This window comes from Pyrgilauda ruficollis, unplaced genomic scaffold, assembly GCF_017590135.1.
Source record: "Pyrgilauda ruficollis isolate IOZ18807 unplaced genomic scaffold, ASM1759013v1 scaffold15, whole genome shotgun sequence".
Classification (NCBI taxonomy): Eukaryota; Metazoa; Chordata; class Aves; order Passeriformes; family Passeridae; genus Pyrgilauda; species Pyrgilauda ruficollis.
Genome location: NW_024513654.1, coordinates 17,513,127 through 17,533,591, shown reverse-complemented (window position 1 = coordinate 17,533,591; position 20,465 = coordinate 17,513,127). Strand labels below are relative to the sequence as shown.

The 20,465-nt window shown below is 39.9% G+C and overlaps 2 protein-coding genes across 2 annotated transcripts in view; one reads left to right on the top strand and one right to left on the bottom strand.

Moving 5' to 3' along the window:
* Positions 1-20,465, top strand: part of WDFY4 (WDFY family member 4) — a 113,277-nt gene that overhangs the window by 56,744 nt on the left and 36,068 nt on the right. Inside the window, exons 39-46 of the mRNA XM_041461622.1 lie at positions 2,665-2,742; positions 3,682-3,885; positions 4,741-4,792; positions 5,644-5,810; positions 9,898-10,046; positions 11,175-11,295; positions 13,706-13,791; positions 15,071-15,133. Of these exons, the coding sequence (XP_041317556.1) occupies positions 2,665-2,742; positions 3,682-3,885; positions 4,741-4,792; positions 5,644-5,810; positions 9,898-10,046; positions 11,175-11,295; positions 13,706-13,791; positions 15,071-15,133 (920 nt within the window). The remainder of the gene's footprint in view (positions 1-2,664; positions 2,743-3,681; positions 3,886-4,740; positions 4,793-5,643; positions 5,811-9,897; positions 10,047-11,174; positions 11,296-13,705; positions 13,792-15,070; positions 15,134-20,465) is intronic.
* LRRC18 (leucine rich repeat containing 18) lies at positions 17,890-18,747 on the bottom strand. The gene has a single exon (XM_041461623.1). It carries the CDS (start codon positions 18,745-18,747, stop codon positions 17,890-17,892), a length of 858 nt encoding a protein of 285 aa, XP_041317557.1.

The window sequence follows — 20,465 nt, the reverse complement described above, 5'->3', positions numbered from 1 at the left end:
TGAGTGTTTATATACTTACAATATTTTGCTCAGAAGAGCTAAAGTAGTAGACTAATATCACTAGTTCTAGCCCTTACCAACAGATGACTTAAAACACGCTTCAAAACAAGTATGTGGGTATTGTCACTATCATCCACAGGATAATTCGCTTGGCACAGCGAGAGATTTGAACATTTGGGTTTTCCTTGTGTCTCTTACAAGTCCAAAATTAGTTTGTCTTGATGTTTATTTTCATTTATTAAGAGTTTTGGCACATATTTTTGTGTGCATGTATATTCTGTAACACAACATGTACAAAGAAAGCCTCCAAGTGCAGAGCCCAGTGACATGTTTCTTTAGGAAAGAACTGTGGTATGTGTGCTGTCTGTATCATCCAATTCAAGTATGTTATGGCAAGCCTGAATATTTATGTGGTGCACGAGTGTTAAGTGATCTATATATAGTTTTTTAAAAAAGAGACATAAAGCATTCCAAAGCTCTGTAGAGCTTTGTTAACTTATAAATCACATCTCAATCTTTTTTTCTTTTCAACTGTTTCTCATTACAGTGTCTCAATTGCTTTACTTGAAAGAAATTATAGAAAATTCACACCCTGGGTTTCCTCAGTGCTAATCATTTTCTCTCCTATTTGAGGACTCCATGCAGCAAGACAAGAAAGAGTTTTTGAGTCTGTGATTTGTTTTGGTTTTTTAATAGGAAAATAACTTGTGAATTCTATCACCTTTTCAAGCTCTAAATATTGGCTGGGGAATATGTGGCAGAAAAATTATCTGATTCTACTTACAGTATGATTGCCTAAGGCTGCAAAGTAGAGAAATCTCTATTAAAAAAGATTTAAAGCATGGTTGCCTACTATTTCCTCCTACGGTTTTCTAGATTTTTAGGAAAGGATTGATCAATAAGGTCCTTTAGTATGCCCTTCCCAAAAATGCGCATTACAGTTCTTACATTTGCACCTGCTTTTCTGCATATAAAACTCAAACCTTTTGTTACACTACATTAGCAATTATCTAAGCTGGCCTGTTCTTGTTTAAGATAGATTTTACTGTGGCTCTGCTGTATTTAATCTACTCCATAAAGAGTTTCTCTTTTAAAAGATAAGCACCTACAGTTTTTAATGGAAACTGTTTACTTCTTAGAAACTTGTTTGCACTAGTTATTCATTAGGCATTACAGTATAATTGTTTTGACTGAACACTTAGTAATAGCCTGGTATATATTCTCCATGTTTATTGGTTATCTCTTTCAGGTTTTGTTTTTGTGTGTTGGTCTGGCTTGTGTGTGTGTGGTTCTTTATTTTTCTTCAATCAGAGTCATCTCAAATTTTGTTGACTGTTCATTTCACTTTACAAGCAGACGGTTTTCCTGTGAGATCAATAGGGACAGGTTCATCTGGTTGAAGCTGGCTAGCTATAGCTCATTTGGAAGCCAAAGTGGTTAGCCTTCAGTTGACCAGATGTGGGCAGCAGAAGTTTTCTTTCTTAGGACCCTTCATATGTTTCAAGGGCTAGGAGCTGGGGCAGTGAGAATCTTTGCAATGTGGACTTTGACCTTAGGGATCTCACTGATGACCATGAGTGAAATACAGACTATGAGCAACTTGGAAACAGCTGCCAGTAGAGCACTAACTTGGCTTGAATCACCTCTGAATATCTAAAATGGAGAAATTGATTTTTTTTACTCTGAATGGTTTTGCCCCAAGTCCACATAGGGCCAGGATCTCAGCTCTTCTCCTATACTAGGACTGGTTTAAGAGCACAGAGATGCTGTTGCTTTCTAGGTCAGCCTTTATGGGAGTTTTGTATGAATTATGGAATAGTTTTGTGAGGCCACAACTGTGATTACAGGTTTAATGATGCTTTAAACAAACAAAAATATAATGACTTTCATCAGTGTAAAACAGGAGCTTCCTGCAGGGAAACACCAATAAATGTGACTTCGCAGCAGGGTTACAGACCTGGCTGGCAGCCAGCAGTCGTCGGCACAACACCCAGACCCCGTATGTTAACTTAATTAGAGCCCAGTGCCAGCAGCAGCCAGACAGTTTGCTGTGAGGGACCACTGCCAGCATGGCACAGAGTCCCTGCATTTAAAAGTTACCTACCTGACCCATGGCTTTAGGTAGTACGAGGCTGGGACTTTACAGCAAGTTTAGCCTCATGCTGTGACTCACAACAATCTCACATTTGTCAGGGAAAACAATCTCACATTTGTCAGGGAAGTTCAACTGCATATGACAGCCTTCAGATGGCACTGGGGTCACTCACCTCTCCTTTATAATCTCACCATAGATCCTTACCTCAGTTGGAGCTCTACAACAAATTATTATAATGTATGCTATTTGCAGTGCTAATTCAGCTGCAAAAAGAGGAACCTTATATTGTATTTGGTGTTTTCTTTCCCCTTCTGAGAAGGTTCTGAGTAGTTCCACTAATGACCCTTGTTAAGATGATCTCTATGTTTACATTCCAGATTTAAGTTTAAAAGTTGCTCTCAGGTGGTTGACTCATCTCTACACTGCCTGCAGAGCCATCAAACTTGGAGACACAGGCCATATTCCTTAATTGTTCTAGTAAAAGACAGAGTAACTAATGCCTGCTTCTGGCCCTCACAGGATTTACACCTGCAGCATCTTGGTTTAATGTGTTCTGATGTTTCTTATAGGGATTTGTGTCATGTATGGAACGGTACCGAAGAGTTGGGCAGGAGCTCTATGCTTCTCTGTACAAGGACCACGTACAGGTAAAGGACAGGAATATTGGGCAACAACTTTCTGTTGTTGAAAGGTTACTCTTGGACTACCCTCAGAAACTGAGCATTTTAAAAGTGAGATTAACATTGTGCATAAAGAATTCTGGAGAGTTGATGAGTCAACACTCCTCTCCTGACATTACTGCTGAAGTGTGGGATGGCATCACTCAGCAATCAGACTCCCCACTTTATTTTCAGGGCCTTTTTTTTTTCCTTTGTTTAAATGAATTATTCAACTCTTCCAATGGCAGAACTGTGAACTTTCTTTCTTTTTTTTTTTTTTCCTTTAGTAGCCACTAAAACTTTTTAAATAGATCTCAAGTTCATAGAGACTAAAACATCACAGGTATGTTTCTGTTTCCCTGATTTGGCCATCAGGGACCAAAAAACTTTTTGCTTCTTTGAAATTCTCACCTCTTCTCTCCTTTATATTGATATGTTAGTGCTCCCTAACTGCTTGCACACAACACCCTAAGTAGAAAGGATTAAATTTATGCCTTGCTCAGACGGAGCATAGTACACTTACTACTGAATCATTCAGACTGTTTTCATTGTACCGTTGTTGCCATTTGTCACACATGTTTGCCAGGAAAAAAATGGAGTGAATAAAAACCTCCGTGATGTGGTTCTCCTGGCTCACTGCTTTTGAGTTGGAAATTTTATGAAAGCAGCCATTTTCAGGTTTGTGACATGCTTTTATCTGTCACAGTATTGTCTAGTCAGACTGTCACTATTTTATCACTAGTAACATCTCCTGCAGCACACTCCCAGCGGTCAGTTGGACTGGTGTTTGTTAGGCCTGCAGCACTCCCTCTGCAGAGGTCCATCTGATGGGCTGGGTAGATCCCTCTGAATCACTGGGGCAGTGTCACTGGTGGCTGAGAGGAGGGAGGTGTCCAAAAGCCACCACAAGGTGTTTCTGCCCCACAGATGCAGCAGTGTGCTTACGGCAAAGCAGCCAAGGACTGGATGATACTTGAGGAACAACTTTTCTACAGAGGGGGCCCATGGAGACATGCTTCAGGATCATTAGAGCCACGATGGATTCTTGATTGTTACGAGGGGCCCTCGCGAATGAGGAGGAGGATTCAGCACGTGAACACCCAAGTGGCAACAATGCAAAGGAAGAGTGAGGTAGAAAGCTTTCGCAGAAGGTGCAAAATATCTGTAAGAGTTGCTGGTAACTTTATAAAATTAGAGAAACATTAAGGTTGGAAAAGACCTTCAAAAGCAGAGTTCAACCTTTGATGTGTATCACTTTCCTCTGGTTCTCATCACCTGATTTCTGAATATGCTGCTCCATGTGTAGAGAACCCACTGAAGGGGTTAACAAAGGCTGCAATGTATTTAAGAGCAACAGAATGATTTTTTTTCTCTTTTCTTGTATAAAATCTCCTCAGACAGGTGGCAGTATAAGCTGTCCATACTTTTCTGTGAGTAGTATCTCAATGATATAGTGCTTCCCAATGTATGCAGCAGAGTCCAGCTGGAAGGCTGCACTGTCCTGTTACTGGTGCTGCTAAATATGGTGAATGGCCAAAAGGGGAAATAAGAGTGGTTTAAGCTAAGACTGAACTGTGAATGTGGGGTATTTACTACTGTCTGTTTCTCGAACATCAAAATGCAAATCCCATCAATGAAAGGCTGAAGCACTTTAATATAAGGTTTCCATAACACAAGGCATTTTTTGTTCTGCTTGGATTCTGGCAGTGTTCTGTATACTGAGTAGTATGATTTTTATCCTATAACTGGCCTCATGTACGATCATCTTTGGAAAGATAATAGTTCTTTTCCTTAATTGTTTACATTTGTTCTTTTAGGTTCCTTTCCAGTGATGATTATTTGTTCCTTTCCAATGAGTTTATTTGAATTTCCAAGGCATTTATTTGCAACATAGTTCTAAATCTGTGTTTTTCTCTGCCAACAAGGTTCTGAGTTATGTTTACCTATCTGCATGTTCCACTCTAGTCACACCTAGCCTCTTCACAGGTTTTCCTAGGAAACAGAAGGGAAACAACCTCCCCTACTGAAGTGATTTCAGGTAACCTTTTAGGGCTACATTGCATCATCAAGACATTAGACATTAACAGTCAAAGATTATGGCAATTAGGGTATGAATTTCTAGGTCACAATTTAATCCAGAGAAAAACACCTTCCTGTTTGTGCTCAGGGTGAAAATGTCACTGTAACGTCTGTGACAAAACTGATGCAAATTTCGTAGGTGATGTATCAACTATCTTCAGAATTTTCTGCTCTCTTGTTGCTACCTGTAAGGTCTAAAGCAAAGAAGCTATTCTCAAGTGTAAGCTTTGGGCACTTTTGGGCACCTGGAAAGCTCCTAATTGCTTAAACTTGGAAAAAGTGCTGTTGGAAATATGCAGTATTGTATACTTTTTAATGCCTAGCAAATAAATGAGTGGAGCTCATTGTTTTAGACTTCAAACAAGATGGAAGCACTATGTAGTTTCTGCATGAAACCTTAATAAGAAGGCTGATTGTGCCTTTTCTATCTGCATGCATTGCATGAGTTTGCAAAATTTGGGACACAGCTGGGGCAAGATATAAATGGGTTGTCTCTCTTTGGGTTTTCTTAAGATCCTGCTTAGTCTATGTCCCTAAAAGCCTACCATTTAAAATTTTTCCTAATTTCCTATTCTTCTGGGAATATAGGGATTTTGTTTGAATTATGACGGACTGCATGTATCTGTCTTTGGTTCCCTGAAATAAGCATCCTTCTTCAGTAGTCACAGATTTTAATTCTCTTGCCTGTTTTTTGCAGATAAATAATGCTATTTCCCAAGGTAGAATAGACTGGGTGAAAGACTAAATTGCAAATGCTTTTGGAGTCATCTGGCTGCCAGTGAAACCACAATCTCTTTTATATTCATATAGGAGAACTGATGTTAAATGGAGCAGAGAGGGAGATGGATCAGAAGGGATTGGATTGTAACCAGCTAACATTCTTCCCAGCTCTACATGAGAGTTTCCATTCAGAAGACTTCTTAGAACTGTGCGTGGAGAGACAAATTATATTGCAGGAGTTTTCAGAGAGTGAAAAGGTAGGAAAGATGAACTGGAAAATTTTCTCTGGGAACATGACATTTTTGAGGGTGAATTGAATATGGAGGCTGATCTGTTCCTTTCAGTTTGGGGTTCAGGAGGATTCAGGCTACAGTAGACATCATTACTCTCTGTATCCTTACAGCAAATACAGTTTTTCACACTCTATATGAACTCCTGTACAGACTCTTCTTGAAGGGCAATTAATATTAATTCCTTGAAGTAAGAGAAAAAAATTTGGGCATGACAAGCAAGATATTCTTTTATGAGACACTGTCTGAATTTACCTAAGACATGGCAAATTCTGAGACTGAGAATTCCTGTGCTGCTCTACAACCTTTACTCATGCTCAGAGCAGTGCCTACATCAAGTTTATTTATAACCTCTGGAAGAGTATGCCAGTTTTGTACAGGTTGCTAGTTCAGTGGTGTTTACGTGTCGTCCTGAAGAATACCAGAAAATGTTTCCTTCCTCCTTTTACGTGTCTTTCTTTCTGTCTCCCCATGAGTACTGGACAGATTTTTCCCTCTGAGGCCGTATAAACTTTCTACGCTTCCTCTTTGATGCTTCCATCATGTGTTATCTAATGAAAACATTTCTGTTCCTTCTTTGCTCTTGTACTGGACTGAATGCCCTTCACCAAGGTTTCTTCCCAATACAAGGAAGAGGCTTAAGGTTCAGGAACACTGAGGGAGAAGATGAGTTGTGGAGTAAATAAGGGTAACTCTTAGGAAGATGGTACCTTTGATGTCAATTTAATTGAGACAAGACCAATGAAATTGACAACCTGGCCTCATTCCCTGATCTTTTGCAGTGTACCTGTTTATTTCAGTGTCATCATTCCCTAAGCGGCCCAGGAGTTAGCATCCCATAGTGGAAGCCAAATACTTGTAGTATGTAGACTCAGACTGCACAGTGCTGTGATAGCTGTACACAGATATAGAAATAGCTGTTTTAATAAAATATCTCAATACCATCACCAGATTTTCTTGATGCTTTGCCAGTGGCTAAGGGGTCACACTTGTGCTCTCTTATATGACTTTCTCAGAGTTCTTGATGCAGTCTGTTTCTGTAACAGAATTCACTTCTCTGCCCCTCCTCCTTTTGCGCCTTCCTCCCCATACCTCTCCCCAGCAGAAGGAGACAGGCATGAAAATGTGAGGCATGATTTCCATGCACTGATCTCATTTTGAGCCTTCAGGCTTTCTGTCTCTTCTCCATGTAACTCTGCAGGAAGCCATCAGAAATGCCAGGCATGTTTTTTTCCAGCAGCAGTCACTGCCTCGCCGAGCTGACAGAAGTATTAACAAAAGCAGCGGGGGGTGACATTAGCTGTCCTGTGCTCACTTAGTGCACAGAGGTCCTGCCTTGTCAGTGGCTGCCTCCTGAGCTGTTTGCACTTTAAGCAGGCAACTGGAGCCATTTTATTTCCTGCACTGCTCAGGAAAGTCATTGAGTGTGTGTGTGTTTGAGTGAATGTGTTTCCTTGTACATCTGAATGAACAGAGCAATCAAGAGATGCAGGGCTTTGGGCAATACCTTAGAAGGTAATTATTCAATTATTTTGTGTCATGTTTGCTTCATTGATTAATGATTCTAGTAGCTTGTGAATTGGGTTTCATCTGTTTTGACAGAAAATGAAAGTTTTTGTTTAATTTATGATAATGTCAAGCTGCTTGGTGTTTCAATGCAAGACTGAAGGTACAAGACTTGCAGGTACAGCACTGTCCTGGTGGATATTCAGCAGTACAGCTCAGATCTTTGTTACTCGTCAGCAATAATATAAGTCACATTCTCCGAATGAAAAAAATTTACTCAGCTCAAGGGCTCTTGTATTTCAAATAAGGCAGATTTATTTAATAATATAAATTTGAAGAAATAATATAAAATTGAAGAAAGGGATTGTTACTATTGTCTGTTTTTGGTTGGATAGTACACAATACTTGGGCTTAGAGTTTAAGGTTTGTGAAAGAGAGGTTATGTGCTCTTCCCCCTCAACAAGGTCTGCTAACATGCCCTGGTTCTGCCTTAGGCAGAATAGCACAGTGGTTTTTTGTGCCAGGCCATATTAGAGGCCTCCTTCATGATCCGCGTGCCTTCTATACCCACACACATGATCTCTGGGTTTGGTGAGGTGGATTTCTTACAAGTCTGGATTTCAACTTTGTGTCTGTGGAGCTGCTTTATGCAACTACCTGATGTTTCAATATCCAGTTACCTTCCTTTTGGGAAGAAGCAATCTTTTTCCTATTTAATTACTTTAGGAAACCATGTGGTTTGCTAATGTGAGCAGAATTCCCCAGTATTCTCAGTGCAAGCATACATGTCTCTAACCACGTAATGACAGGCACTCTGGTCCAGAGTTCTGTGGTTGGCACATCCCCTCAGAGACAGGCATTCCTGTGGGAGAGGTAATGGAAAAGTGCTACCTTCCTCTTAGAAATCATTTAGAGGGGAAAAATATTGAAGAGATTTTCATGAAAAATTACCCACAGAAATCTCCCAGGGCTGTTTTTTTCCCTTAAACCCAGAATGAGGAAAACAACCTCCTGTGCCCACTAAGTGATTTCAAAATGAAGCGCCCCACTTGTTGGTAAAATAATGGCTTTTCAGTAAAGTATTTAAGTGTGGAAACAAGACTGTATTTAATTTACTTATGAATTTAATATTTATGTCATCCTAACATCAAAGACGATAAGCTTGTGAAACAGTGTGGGTCTGCTTCAGCTGACCTTAGCTAGACCATGTGTAGTTTGGGATGGCAAGGAAGATTGTAAATTTGACTCCAGAAATAATCAGTTTAGGAACAAAGGCAAAGAGTGAAGTAGAACCATACTTACTCTACATATTATCATATAGACTTTACATGATCTAGTAAAACTAATTCCATTTCTGGGTCAATTTTGCATGCCCCATAAAATAGTACAGCTCCCTAGTTCTTATGAAGATTGGTAGAGAAGTTTGGTAGATGACTGAGATCTTAAGAGAAAATCAGATTTGGTGATACTTCTCATACTTATCAGTCTGTTCTCTTAGGAACACTGCATTGCATTTCTGAGCCAGGAAAGTTGTGCTGTTATGTAAATACCTCTCTAATCCCTTTGTATGTAGCTTTCTGGTCCTTGAAGCTTCAGATGGACTCAGCTTGCAAAATTCTACACTCATTTCTGGATTCTGTGCAATTCAATATTGTGCTAATTTAGAAGAGGAGCTCAGCAGTGAGCAGGGGGTTTTTTCGTATGTAAGGTAGTATTAGTGCTTTAAGATTTTGGGAGCAAAATTTTTGAGGCTGGGCTAATGGATGATTAGCTACTGCCCCCTTCCTAGGAACAGAGGAGGTATTGGTTGAAAGTTCTGGTTGAAACTGGGCACAACACTGAGCTGACCTTGATCATCCCAGTTGACTGTACTAACCAGTGGACTTAGCTTTTGGAGCTGAGTATATATAGAATATTTTATAAGCAGACAAAAATAAGGAATTCCATGCTTCTAAATGTAAGGGAAGTTCTTTGCAATTAACTACTGCTTGTTTTAAAATCAGAACTTTTAAATTTTCTGCAGGCCACACAATTTTATGATCTCTAAATTGGTTTGTTTACTTTCTGCACCATCTCTCAGCCATAGAAAATGTTCCAGAATAAAGGCTTTCTTTTCTTTATCAAAACCGGTCAATTCCCAAGAACACTTTCTATCAACTGGCATATATAATAAACAAAATACTTTGTTGAAAAATTCCCCATGTTTTTAAATTGTTTAAGAAATTCCTCTATTGTAAGGGCCAAATTAGTTTACTTTGGAGTAAAAACAAGAAATTGAGTCTTAGGATGTCAAGGGAAATTTAAAAAAAATATTCTAGAATGTTTATCTAAATCCTTAAGACAATTAGATTGATAGATTCATATATTCTGATTGGGCTTCTGTCAGTCATACAGTGATTTTGTGACTTTGGCCCTGTGAACCCATGAAAGAATATGTCCGTTTTTTGGTACAAACTTGTGCTCTTCTGCATCACTGGCTCTGGCTCCCTGCTGCCTCTGTCTCCTGTGTTACCAGCTCCTGGCCTTACTATGCTTGCCTCCATTCTAGGTGACATTCAAGTGCTCCGTGGCGGTTGTGCAGGGTCATACAGCACTGGAAGGGGTGCTGCTCTTTGGCCAAGAGCACTTTTACATCTGTGAGTGCTTTGTGTTATCTCCTCTGGAGGAAGTCTACTGTACTCATCACTGCTTGTCCAGGTGAGTCATTCTTTCCTTCCTTCCAGAGATCTGCCTGGTCAAATTCAGTATTGGCACATGGATACCTTGAATTTGCACAATTTTGTGGGGATTTTAAGCAGAATAATAGCACAGCAAGAAGTTTGCTGTCCTTTCCATTTGTTAAAAAAACTGTTTAATGTAACTAACATAGGTGCTTGTTCACAGGCTTTGGGGGTGCTGTGAGAGCACCCATCCTCAACAGATGGAGATGGTGGACAGTCTCACACCTACACTGCTGTTTTCAGTTATGTCATGATGTTAAAGTTTCTTTCTGAGTAACTCACATCTTTTATTCATATGGAACAGTTAGGACAGGAGCCTTTAACTTCATTGTCTCATAAGTTTTTTGTTTGTTTCTCCAAGACAGAATCGTAAATAATATTTGGCACACTGCTGTCATCTCTTGACTCATGATTTATTGAAAGTGATCAATATTGCAAATGAGTCTGTTAGACCAAGCTCTTTGTGCATACTGTGTGCTCATGTGCAAAGCCCAGTGGGACAGTGAGTAGCTCAGCATTTTTACTCTCTGTCTGCTCTGCATCCAAATCTTATGAAGTCTAACATCAGTCAATCTGATCGGGTGACTCAAGGATCAATTGATAAAAGCTTAGGTTGTTTTTCTAAGGGATTTTCTGTGGGCTAGGCTGTTGATTGCAACTCTAATACATATACACTACTAAAATAATAATAAATCAATTGCTTAATTATTAATTCCAAGTAATTGCTGTTTACAATAGCTGTGTGTCCATATGATGCTTACCCTCAACTTGGGCTTTCAGGTTCTCCCAGCAAGTTTCTTCCCTTGCTGATTCTCAGACTCCAATGTGTGCAAACATTGCTGTCTGCCTACTTGCATATACTAAAATAACTCCAAACCTCCCCTTAGCCTCCACAGGCTCTTTATTTGGGTAAGTAGTAGAAAATCTGCCTTTAGTGTTTAGCTTTATTTATTTAGCTTTGTTTTCAGTTTATGTATGTCCCAGTTGATCTTGATATCTCTTTGTATTGTTATTTTTCTTTAGGGGAGGACTTAAACATTCAAGAGGGCTCCCCAGGTTTTTTTTTGTTTCAAATTAATTTTTTAAATTTATTTTTCTACTCCAGAATCAGTGATCCATTTATTTTCAACTTATGTCATAAAGATCATGCTGTGGGAGATCAGATGTGTTCCCGTTATTCGTATCACGACATCAAAGAGATTCATCTGATGCGCTTTCTCCTGCAGGTAGGAATTAACAGGCTCAGTCATTTGAGGGAAAGCTGCAACAGCAGTAATGACATGTGACTGAAAACCACTTGCTCAGCTTTCACTAAGAATGATGATATTTTTTCACTTGGGTATCAAAATGCTTTTTGTCCCATCATTGCTTCATTAGCCTTTGCTAAACTCCTTTAAACTAAACAAACTCCTTTCTATACACACCACAATGCCTGAACACCCTGACTGGTGTGGTGGGCTTATTAATTGTCATGCTAATGTGTTGTTCACACAAAGCTTTTGAAAATTATACTTGAAGTTAATGTTTTTAATTTTATGGAAGCTACCAGTAAGCAGCTGACTTCAGTAATATTCAGCTCCCAAAGACTTCAGTAGTCCTGGCATCAGTGTACTATGGGTTACCTACACACTTATCCTGGGCCTCTTGGAGTAAATTTCAAGTTGTGCATGTGGTTCAATAAAAGAACATAAGCCAAAGAAGAGGATTCTGTGCATGTAGCTATAATACCCGGGAGCTACTCATCACCAGGGGCCTTGGCACCCTTTTGGTTTTATTTTGTTTAGGTGAACCTGTGAGGAGAATCACAGAAGAGTTGTAACTAGAGCTTCTTGCAACACCGGAGCCTGTACTTGCTTTAGAGGGTTTTAGTACAGTCCAAGGAGTAATTCACATATTTGACCAAAATATGAAGTTCTGAAGCAGCTGTAACTAGTTACTTGTTATTTTGAATCCATTTTTGGAAAGTTGAGATTCAGCAGTGAATTACAAAATCATTTTGAAAATTCAGAAGCTGGAGAAAATGGGGCTGACAACTGTCTTATATCATGTGGTATGATACTCATCCATGAGTCAGCCCTGTTTTATTTTATATATAATTACGTATGCAAACTGGGCAATTTTGGTAGGTGACACTTGCTTCAGGATTCAGAATATTGCAGTGGTTAGGCCACTCACCAAGCACGTACAGGAATGGTAACTCATGTTCTGAGTGACTGTATGAAGCTTACTAAGATCACTGGTGATCAGCCTGAGCAGAGCTGTCACCTCTTCTGTTTGGGGATAGTATCAAAGTTGCCAGCAGAAGACTTCCAAATACTCATATATTCACATTTGTGTATGCATGGATTTTTTTAACCATGCAAAACAGAAATTTTTTGGTGTGTCCCAAAGTGAAGAGATGAGTAAGCAGTCTTTGAATGGGACTAGGGCAAAGGCTGAGCTTGTTGGTTTGAGTGATTTTGTGTTTTGGGATTTTTTTTTTTATTGTTGTTTCATGGTCTTTTTGTTACTGTTCCAGGGTTGTTTTGCTCGGTTAATGAGAACTGAAAACTCAGGTATCTGTATCAGGCTTTTGCTGGGACTCTATGCCAAAAACTTCTTTGAAAAATTGTTGTGGAAAAAGAGGAAAGCTGATTCCTTGTGCTTTCCCTGCAGGACAGGTAGATCTGCTGTTTAGGCAGGGACTGTTCCTCTGCTGGTCTCCTCTTGTCCATGCACATAGTCCAGCCCAGAGCAAAGCACTGGCCCAATTCTGTAATGGCAACGCTTGAGCAGACCTGGCTTGGAAAGCTGAGCTCCAGAGCAAATGCTGAAAGCTGTTTATTGTCATAGCTGCTCTCATATTACCTTTCTGCTTTATATTTTATTTGTGAATCATGTATGGGCCACCTGCCATCAGAGTGTTTCTCTAGGTTTGTATTGCACCTGCCACATTTGGATTGAAACTCATGTCTGGGTTCCCAGACACTACATGTTGTTTATAGTTTTACTTGAATGACTTGGGGGAAAAAAGGACCTCTCACTAAGTAAATAAGAGGATTATATTCAAATGCCCCGCAAAACAAAGTATAGAGACATTTTGGGGATGGGGAAAAGGAAGTGAAGTTTTCTTTCAACTTCAATTAATCAAAGTTTTGGTGCAAAATGTCATAAATTCCCCTTTCTCCTTTGGTGCTTCTAGTCAGGAGAAACTATTTGGCAGTTCTGTTGAGCTCTGTCTTAATTTAGCAAGCAGTATGGATGCTTTCTAAAAGAAACTCTTTAGAATCCTCTCTTTGTGTTATCTTTATCACCTAGGTAGAACTTAATGCTACTATTGACTTATTAATCACACTGAGATTTCGTGATAAAAATGTTTCAGAAACAAAAGGAAAAGGTGAGTGATGGAACCAATATCTGCAGTTTGGTTTTGCTTCAAAAAAGTGTTTGAACTGCTAGTCACCTTGTAGGACCATCCCTACAGTTGAAGAAATTTAGAATGTTAAACATATTTTGCTTTAGTTCTGCACATTTGTCAAAAAAGTCAAGGTCTTTTTTTTTTTTAAAGCTCTGAAGAATTGGACAGGCCATGATGGAGCCTTTGCAGCACTAGGCTTTGCTCTGCAGCTCCTCACATGAAATTATTTCCCTTTCTAGGAGATCGCCTTGGAAATATTCTTCAAAAATGGTTACTCCAGATTTCTTGTCTTCCATGACAGTGACCGAAATAAGATATTTAAAAGGTAATGACTAGCTCACAGTAACATGGGAATGTTCCTGGTGATGCTTGGTATACCACTCTTTCATCCTGATGTCAGGTGTCTGTGTTGTGTTGCTGCAGGAGCTTTGTTTTCCATTTTTCCCTTGAGTTTTAATGGGTTACACTTTAGCTGTGAAATTTTCCTTTTGCTGACCTGTGGAGTCTTTGGAGCATTACACAGCCATTGACTTGTCAAGGAATCTAATGTGTAGGACTTTTCTAGCACCCAGTGGTGTTGTGTGTCCCTTCATCCCAGGAAATTTTAACTGTAGCTGTTTTCCTTCCTCCCACTGAGATGAGAACCACCTTCACCTCACCTCACCTCACAGTACTGGGTGAAAGAAGGTTTCTTCCAAACCTCATAGTATCACTAGATTCTTTAGGAATAACATACTTTTGTCTCTCCGACTTTATCTTTCTAGACTTAACTTTTAACAATGGCATTTTTAAAAAAAATTCTCCTTATCTGCTTGTCTTGTTTAATGGAACTTGAATGTAAGACTATGAAGTGATTAATTTGCACTTTGTTTTCTTGCATGTTATTATCTACTACAGTTCTGGTCATTAGATCAGGATTGCATTCACTGACCTCTACACAGGAAAATTCATTTCACTACTAGTGCTTCCTCTACTAAATTCTGCAGCCTGAACTGAGCATTGGTGCTGTCAATTTCTAAAGAATCACAGGAATTCCCTCTGCTCCTGAAATCTCTGAACAACTCCTATTGCAGTATTGCATTAAAAAGTCAGTGCAGATTTATCTGTTCTTCTTTTCCAAGGAAGTGAGCATAGTGAGGCTACTTAGTATCACCAGGATCTGCCCCAGAGCCAGCCCTTATCTTTGCTGTCTTTGAATTCTGACAAGTATCTCTTGGGGGAATCTTTCAAAGGCAGTTCAAGACAAGGTTTTGATCCTCAGCTGAAGATCACCAAAACTGTATATTTCAAGGGTATAGTTTGTCTGATATCATAAACCCATAGCAAATGTAAATATGAATGGCTGAGATGAAGGTTGGTGGCTCTTTCTGCCATTTTTGCTAAATAAATGTCTGAGTGGGCTCTTTTATCCAGCCCATAGCAACTCCTTAATATTAGATGCATGCTTTTGCCTGTTCTCTTATAGCTTTATCCTAGGTTAGAGTCTCAGGGCAATGCTGTGGCATCCTGAAGAAAGCTGTGAGGACAAAGCAGTTCTATAGATATGTAATGTGTCCTAATAACCATTTGCATAACTGTAATGTGACCTTTCATATCTCCCATAGATTCTGTTCTTTCCAACCTGCTTTGAAGTCGAAGGGGATAACAGAAGAATCCTTAAATATAAGGTAAAACATAGGAAACATTGGATAATTGTAATACCTGCAATTATGTGAATAAATTGCACCTTTAAAAAGCATATAGAAACATACCTATTTGTATCCTTCCTTTTAAAGATTCAAAGGTGTTCCTAGGACTTCAAAAAGCATTCTAGCATACTTTATCACAGTATGAAGATGAGTGTCAAAAAGCTGACTGTAAATAGGTGATTAGTAATTATCTCCTTTGTATCACTTTATTGATAAACTCTGCACAAAGGGTTACTGTGGGAAGAGACAGTGAGGTGAGGACAGAGCTAAACCATAATGCTTTTGCATAATAACCTCTTCATTGTGTGCTCAGGGCAGACAGTGATGTACATATGGATGTTTTGACACGTTGTATTAGCTGTACAGTGGAGATTCTAACTTGTCCCTCAGATTTACTGTTGCAGGGAAAAAGTTTTCTCCTAGTGGGAGGTGCTTGAGAAAATGTTTCATGCATTCCATGAGTTAGAGTAACTTTTCTCAATTTAGGTATCTGGGAGCACAGCCCCAGGTGCCTAACTGGTGTCCTCTGAAATGATTGCTGAGGCTGGAATTGTGTTGAGACCTGAGGTGCGCATTGCCCCTAAGTTGTTGCAGCTTGTGTCAGCTATACCCATTTTAAATTTCAGTCTACCTGTTGCAGATCATTGCCTATCTTGTAAATGAGCACTTTCAGCTCTGAGCTCCAGTCACCAGCTGGCTAAAGTATCAGTGCAATGTGGAACCAGCTCCAGCTAGAGCCTGACCTAAGCCAGAGGCGGTGGCTGGCTGTGGAGAGTGACGCCTGTCCTGTGTAAACAGCAACTCGCTCTAGGATTTCCTTTTGCCCTGCTTGCTGGGAGATCAAGAGGTGTGAATGTCATGACAGAAGATGCATTAGAGCTTCAAGAAATTCGGGCATTAACTGGGCTGGTGGTTATTGGAAGAAACACTTGACTCATGGTTAATCTCAGAATCTGAGACAGGCTGCATGCCTGTGTAAAGTAGCCTGTCCTGAATTCCAGTAAGGCTCTGCCTGCAGGTTTTTTCCCACTGGCTGAGAGAAGCCCCTACAAAACTTATTCTCTCTGAGAATGTAAAGGGCCTTTGGCATAGCTTTGGTTGGACCATGTCAGGGCATGAACTGAAATAAAATAAATGTAACATTTATTATAATCACTGCCTAAGTAGCAAAGCCACAAAAGTTGTGTTAAAGTGGAAAGTTAGAGAAAATTACCTCAGTAGGTGTGCTTCCCTTTACCAATGAGAACTAATGGACTGAGGACTTGATGAGTTTACTCTTCCCTTGTTTGAATTGTGGAGCTGTTTCAGAGTTAGAAAATTTCAAAAGCAGCACTTGGGACTTCTTCCCCACCTAAGGGGACAATGACAAACTTCCACATCTTTCCACCTTTTCATGCCATACCTGAGACAAAGAGGCAGCCCAGATTAAATTCTTTGCTCAGACACATTACTAATAATTGCACAGTTGTAGCATGGAAAGAAGAAATTACTAGTTTGATGCATCATATGACATTGAGGTAATAGAATTTCTGGGAAATCCCTTATCAGTTTTTCCACCTAGTCCATAGGAAATAACAGGAGTTCCCAGGCTCTACTGTAGTCATTTAAAAAATAAAGTGCTCCTGGCACTTTATTCTTCATTCAAATATACTTAAATGTTTGCTGTCACCATAGGTTATTATGGCCACTGCCAGCCCTTCTTATGCCATGCCTGAGTGCTTTTATAATCTGCTCATTGCTTGTCCCTGTATATTGCTGTTTGCAGGATGTCAGTGCTCTCTGCCCTATGGATGTGATTTCAGCAAGTGGAATGTGTGTGCTCAGGTGCACATGTTCATATGTACCTGTCAACAGGAAGCTAAAAGTTCTGTGGGGATACCAGACCTGACTTTGTCAATGCAGAAGCTGACTCTTGGATCATGGAAGACAGTGACTCTTCTCTTAATCACTTTAGTCACTGCTTAAGTGATAAGCCTGGAACCCTTAAAAAGATAAATATTTTTCCTACCCCTTCTACACCCTCCTTGGAGAGACTCAGAGGCCAGCCAAACACTATGAGTATGGATAGTCATGATGATTTTGTTGGACAATTTGGCACAACTTGCTGCACCTAGGTATAGCACTCAAAATCCCAAAGAACTTGCAGAAATCTGGTCCCTTGATGGCAACAAGGATCACTAGTTGTCTATCTCTAAGCATTGTTTTTGTACTGCTTAGTAACCTGAGCATAACACTTGTGTTTGCTGCCTCTGCTGAACTAGAACAGGCTCGCAGTTCCTACACTGACAGTGCCTGTTTGAGACTCTGAGAGCTTGGTGGCAGCCACCAGCAGCAGAAGGTTCCCAGGTCTTTTCCTCCAAATGTTCAACTGTGTCTCACCCTATGAAAATGAGCAGAAATAATATCTGGGGCTTAGTGGTGGGAATGGATTTACTAGAAAAACATATTGTTTAAAAGATCCTTTCACTGGACACTGCACACACAAAAGACCCCAAAAAGCCCAAACATGGAGAACAGTTGCAGGGACTGGCCCAGATATAAACAGCCTTTTCCAAATACACATCTGGTTTAGTTGCTCTGGTTTTCATTCTAGAGACCATAGACATCTGCTTATAAAATGAAGCTGCTCTTTAAAGAAGCAGAACTGCAGGAAAATGGAGGAGGAGGGAAGTCAGTTTTTTATTGGCTTGGGCTGGACTTCATGCAACATGGTCTATAGCGTGCCTTGGTATATTTCAAGGATTGTCATCTTTCATTCTCCATTCTTCTTGGTTATCTATTGCAGTGGAATTGGGTGTAGTGAGTGAAGGGAAACTTGGCTTATCTGAGGGGCCGGGTGTCATGTCCTCTAACTTGTGCAGCTCGTCCCTCTCACCCTGACACGTCTGCAGACAGGAATTGCACAGGTCTTTCTTTTCTACTAAGTAAAGCGATTCTATGCGTTTAATGGTGTCAATTGGCTCATCTTCCTTTGCAAATTCTGGTAAAGGGTTTCTTTTTACATTCAGTCTCTCAAGCTTGGGGAGCTTTTTCACACTCTTTGGAATGATGGTCAAGGAGTTGTCAAAGAGACCTAGCTCAATAAGTTCCTTCAGGGATCCAAGAGTGGTGGGAATAGTCTCAAGACAGTTTAAGCCAAGGTTGAGAGTACGCAGGTTCCTGAGAAGGGTCAACTCTTCTGGCAGACCTTTTGTGGTCAACTTGTTGTTGCATAAATTCAGGTAAGTAAGGTTGCGAAGTGTGCCTATTGCTGCGGGCAGCTCATCAATCTGATTACTATGCAGGTCCAGCCACATCAGATTCTGGAACTTCTCAATGATGTTTGGAATCTTTCTTAACATGTTTCTGCTCAGATCAATTTCCTCCACATCAGCCAGCTCCAGAAGGCACTTGGGGAAGACGGCAATGCCCATTTTGCTTAACTCAAGACGGCGCCTTCCATTAAAAAGTACCCGGAGTGAATTTTTGGCCACTTTCAAGGTGATCCTTTTCCCTTGTGGACCTTTTGCCTTGGGCATCTCTCTGATGACAGACAGACACACCAGACCCTGTGGATAAAATGTGAGAACTCCAGTAAAGTCTTTGAAAGCCATGGCTGTTAATCACACAGTTATATGTTAATATTACTGCTAGACTTTTCTGAAGTTTGTTTCCTTTGAGATCAGAACTTTTCAACTGAAAATCTACAACTCTGAAAATTTTTCCTCAAAGTATTTTCAGTAGGTGAAATTCTAATAATTTACAATATTATTTCATTGCAATGTAACATCTATATTACATTAGAGGGTGAAATTACAAGTGGGACACATTTGCTGTCTTTCATTCCTAAATACTGATTTGAGCTCAGGGTATCACGAAACTGAATGAAATATGTTATTATCCATCAGCCAGTTGAGGACTGGAGAAAAATATATTGTGGGTCTCAACACAGTCCCTAGAAACTGCATTAAAAGAAGCTATTCAAATTTGTCTCATTCTACCAGATCAACAGTTGCCATCTTTACAGGCCTGGCATTTGCTAATAGGTTGATTAAATTTCTTGTGTAATGGACTTGAGATTTGGGCTCTGGATGTTATTGAAAGATTAAAAGCTTAAAGGAAATTATTAAGAATTTTGTTTTGACCAGGACTCAGGAACATGGTGAGCTCCCAGACTTGCCAGAATGACTGGCAATTCATACCTCACCTACAGGGCAAACTGCAGCAGGGACTGATGTCAGTGCTGCTGAATGCCATGTTAAACCAGGCCTTCCTAAGTGTCCTCCTCTGGATACTCTAATCTTGTTATTTTGTTCATGCTGTGGGATAGAGGGTCTCCCACTGCAAAGGTGCCCTGCCCTCAGAAAAATTGCATATAGGTGTAGTAGACTTTTGACTCATACTGATTCTCAGCATGTGGTACATGCTTCCTGGAATGAGGCCTCTAAGAGTATGGCCCACTTACTCTCAGGTTGGTGAACTCTTTGTAATCAAAGGTTATCAAATACAGCTGCTAATTACGGCTAGTGGCAAAGGAAATAGGCTGATTCCCTGGAAATGGATGACAATGTCCCTCCCAGTAAGAGTTTAGAGAGGAGCACAGGTTACAGCTGAGTAATCTCAGGTCTGGGTGTTCTGGCATTTAATTTTGAAGAGTCAAATTGCAGCTTTGATGAATGATTGTTTAGGACAAAATATAGATTTGTCGACAATACATGTCCCTATTAGAAAGACTTCACTACAAACCCTTCAGGCTTTTTGGCTACTCATTAATCATGTGTGAATACATGAAGGGGAAGCTCAAGCTGCAACTAAGGCATTTCAGCTTCTTTTCAATTACATGCCATAGCCCAAAATAATGCAAAAGCATTAACCCAGCTACCACCCACCCTCCCAAGAGCTCTGTAATGAGGCAGATGCTTCAGAAAATACTGGAAGCAGTGCAGTGGATTCAGTCTTGCCCTGAGGGTGAGTTCCAAAATAGCTTTTTTGTTTGTTTTATATGAAAACATTTAAACACAGTTAAATGTTTCTGTGTGTCATTCCCATGTTTCTGTCTCTCATGACTACTTACAGAACCATATTACCAAGAACGGCATTACCAATGCTTTTCTATCTATATGTTGACTGGTAACTGAAGCAAAGTACTCTACAGTGTGAACAAGTATTCTTTCCGCCTTTGTTGATGTTAGCATAAATAATTTCCCCAGGAGCTAGTAGAAATTTCTGGACATCAAAAGAGCAGGATTTTCTAATCACAGGTCTCTCATTTTAAGGATTTTATGCAATATTCTTGTTGGCAATTCTGTGAAGGTAAAGTTGAGCAGTATGG

What these genes read in the sequence shown, in the direction of transcription:
- LRRC18 (XM_041461623.1), bottom strand. Translation starts at nt 18,747, where the DNA reads ATGGCTTTCAAAGACTTTACTGGAGTTCTCACATTTTATCCACAGGGT.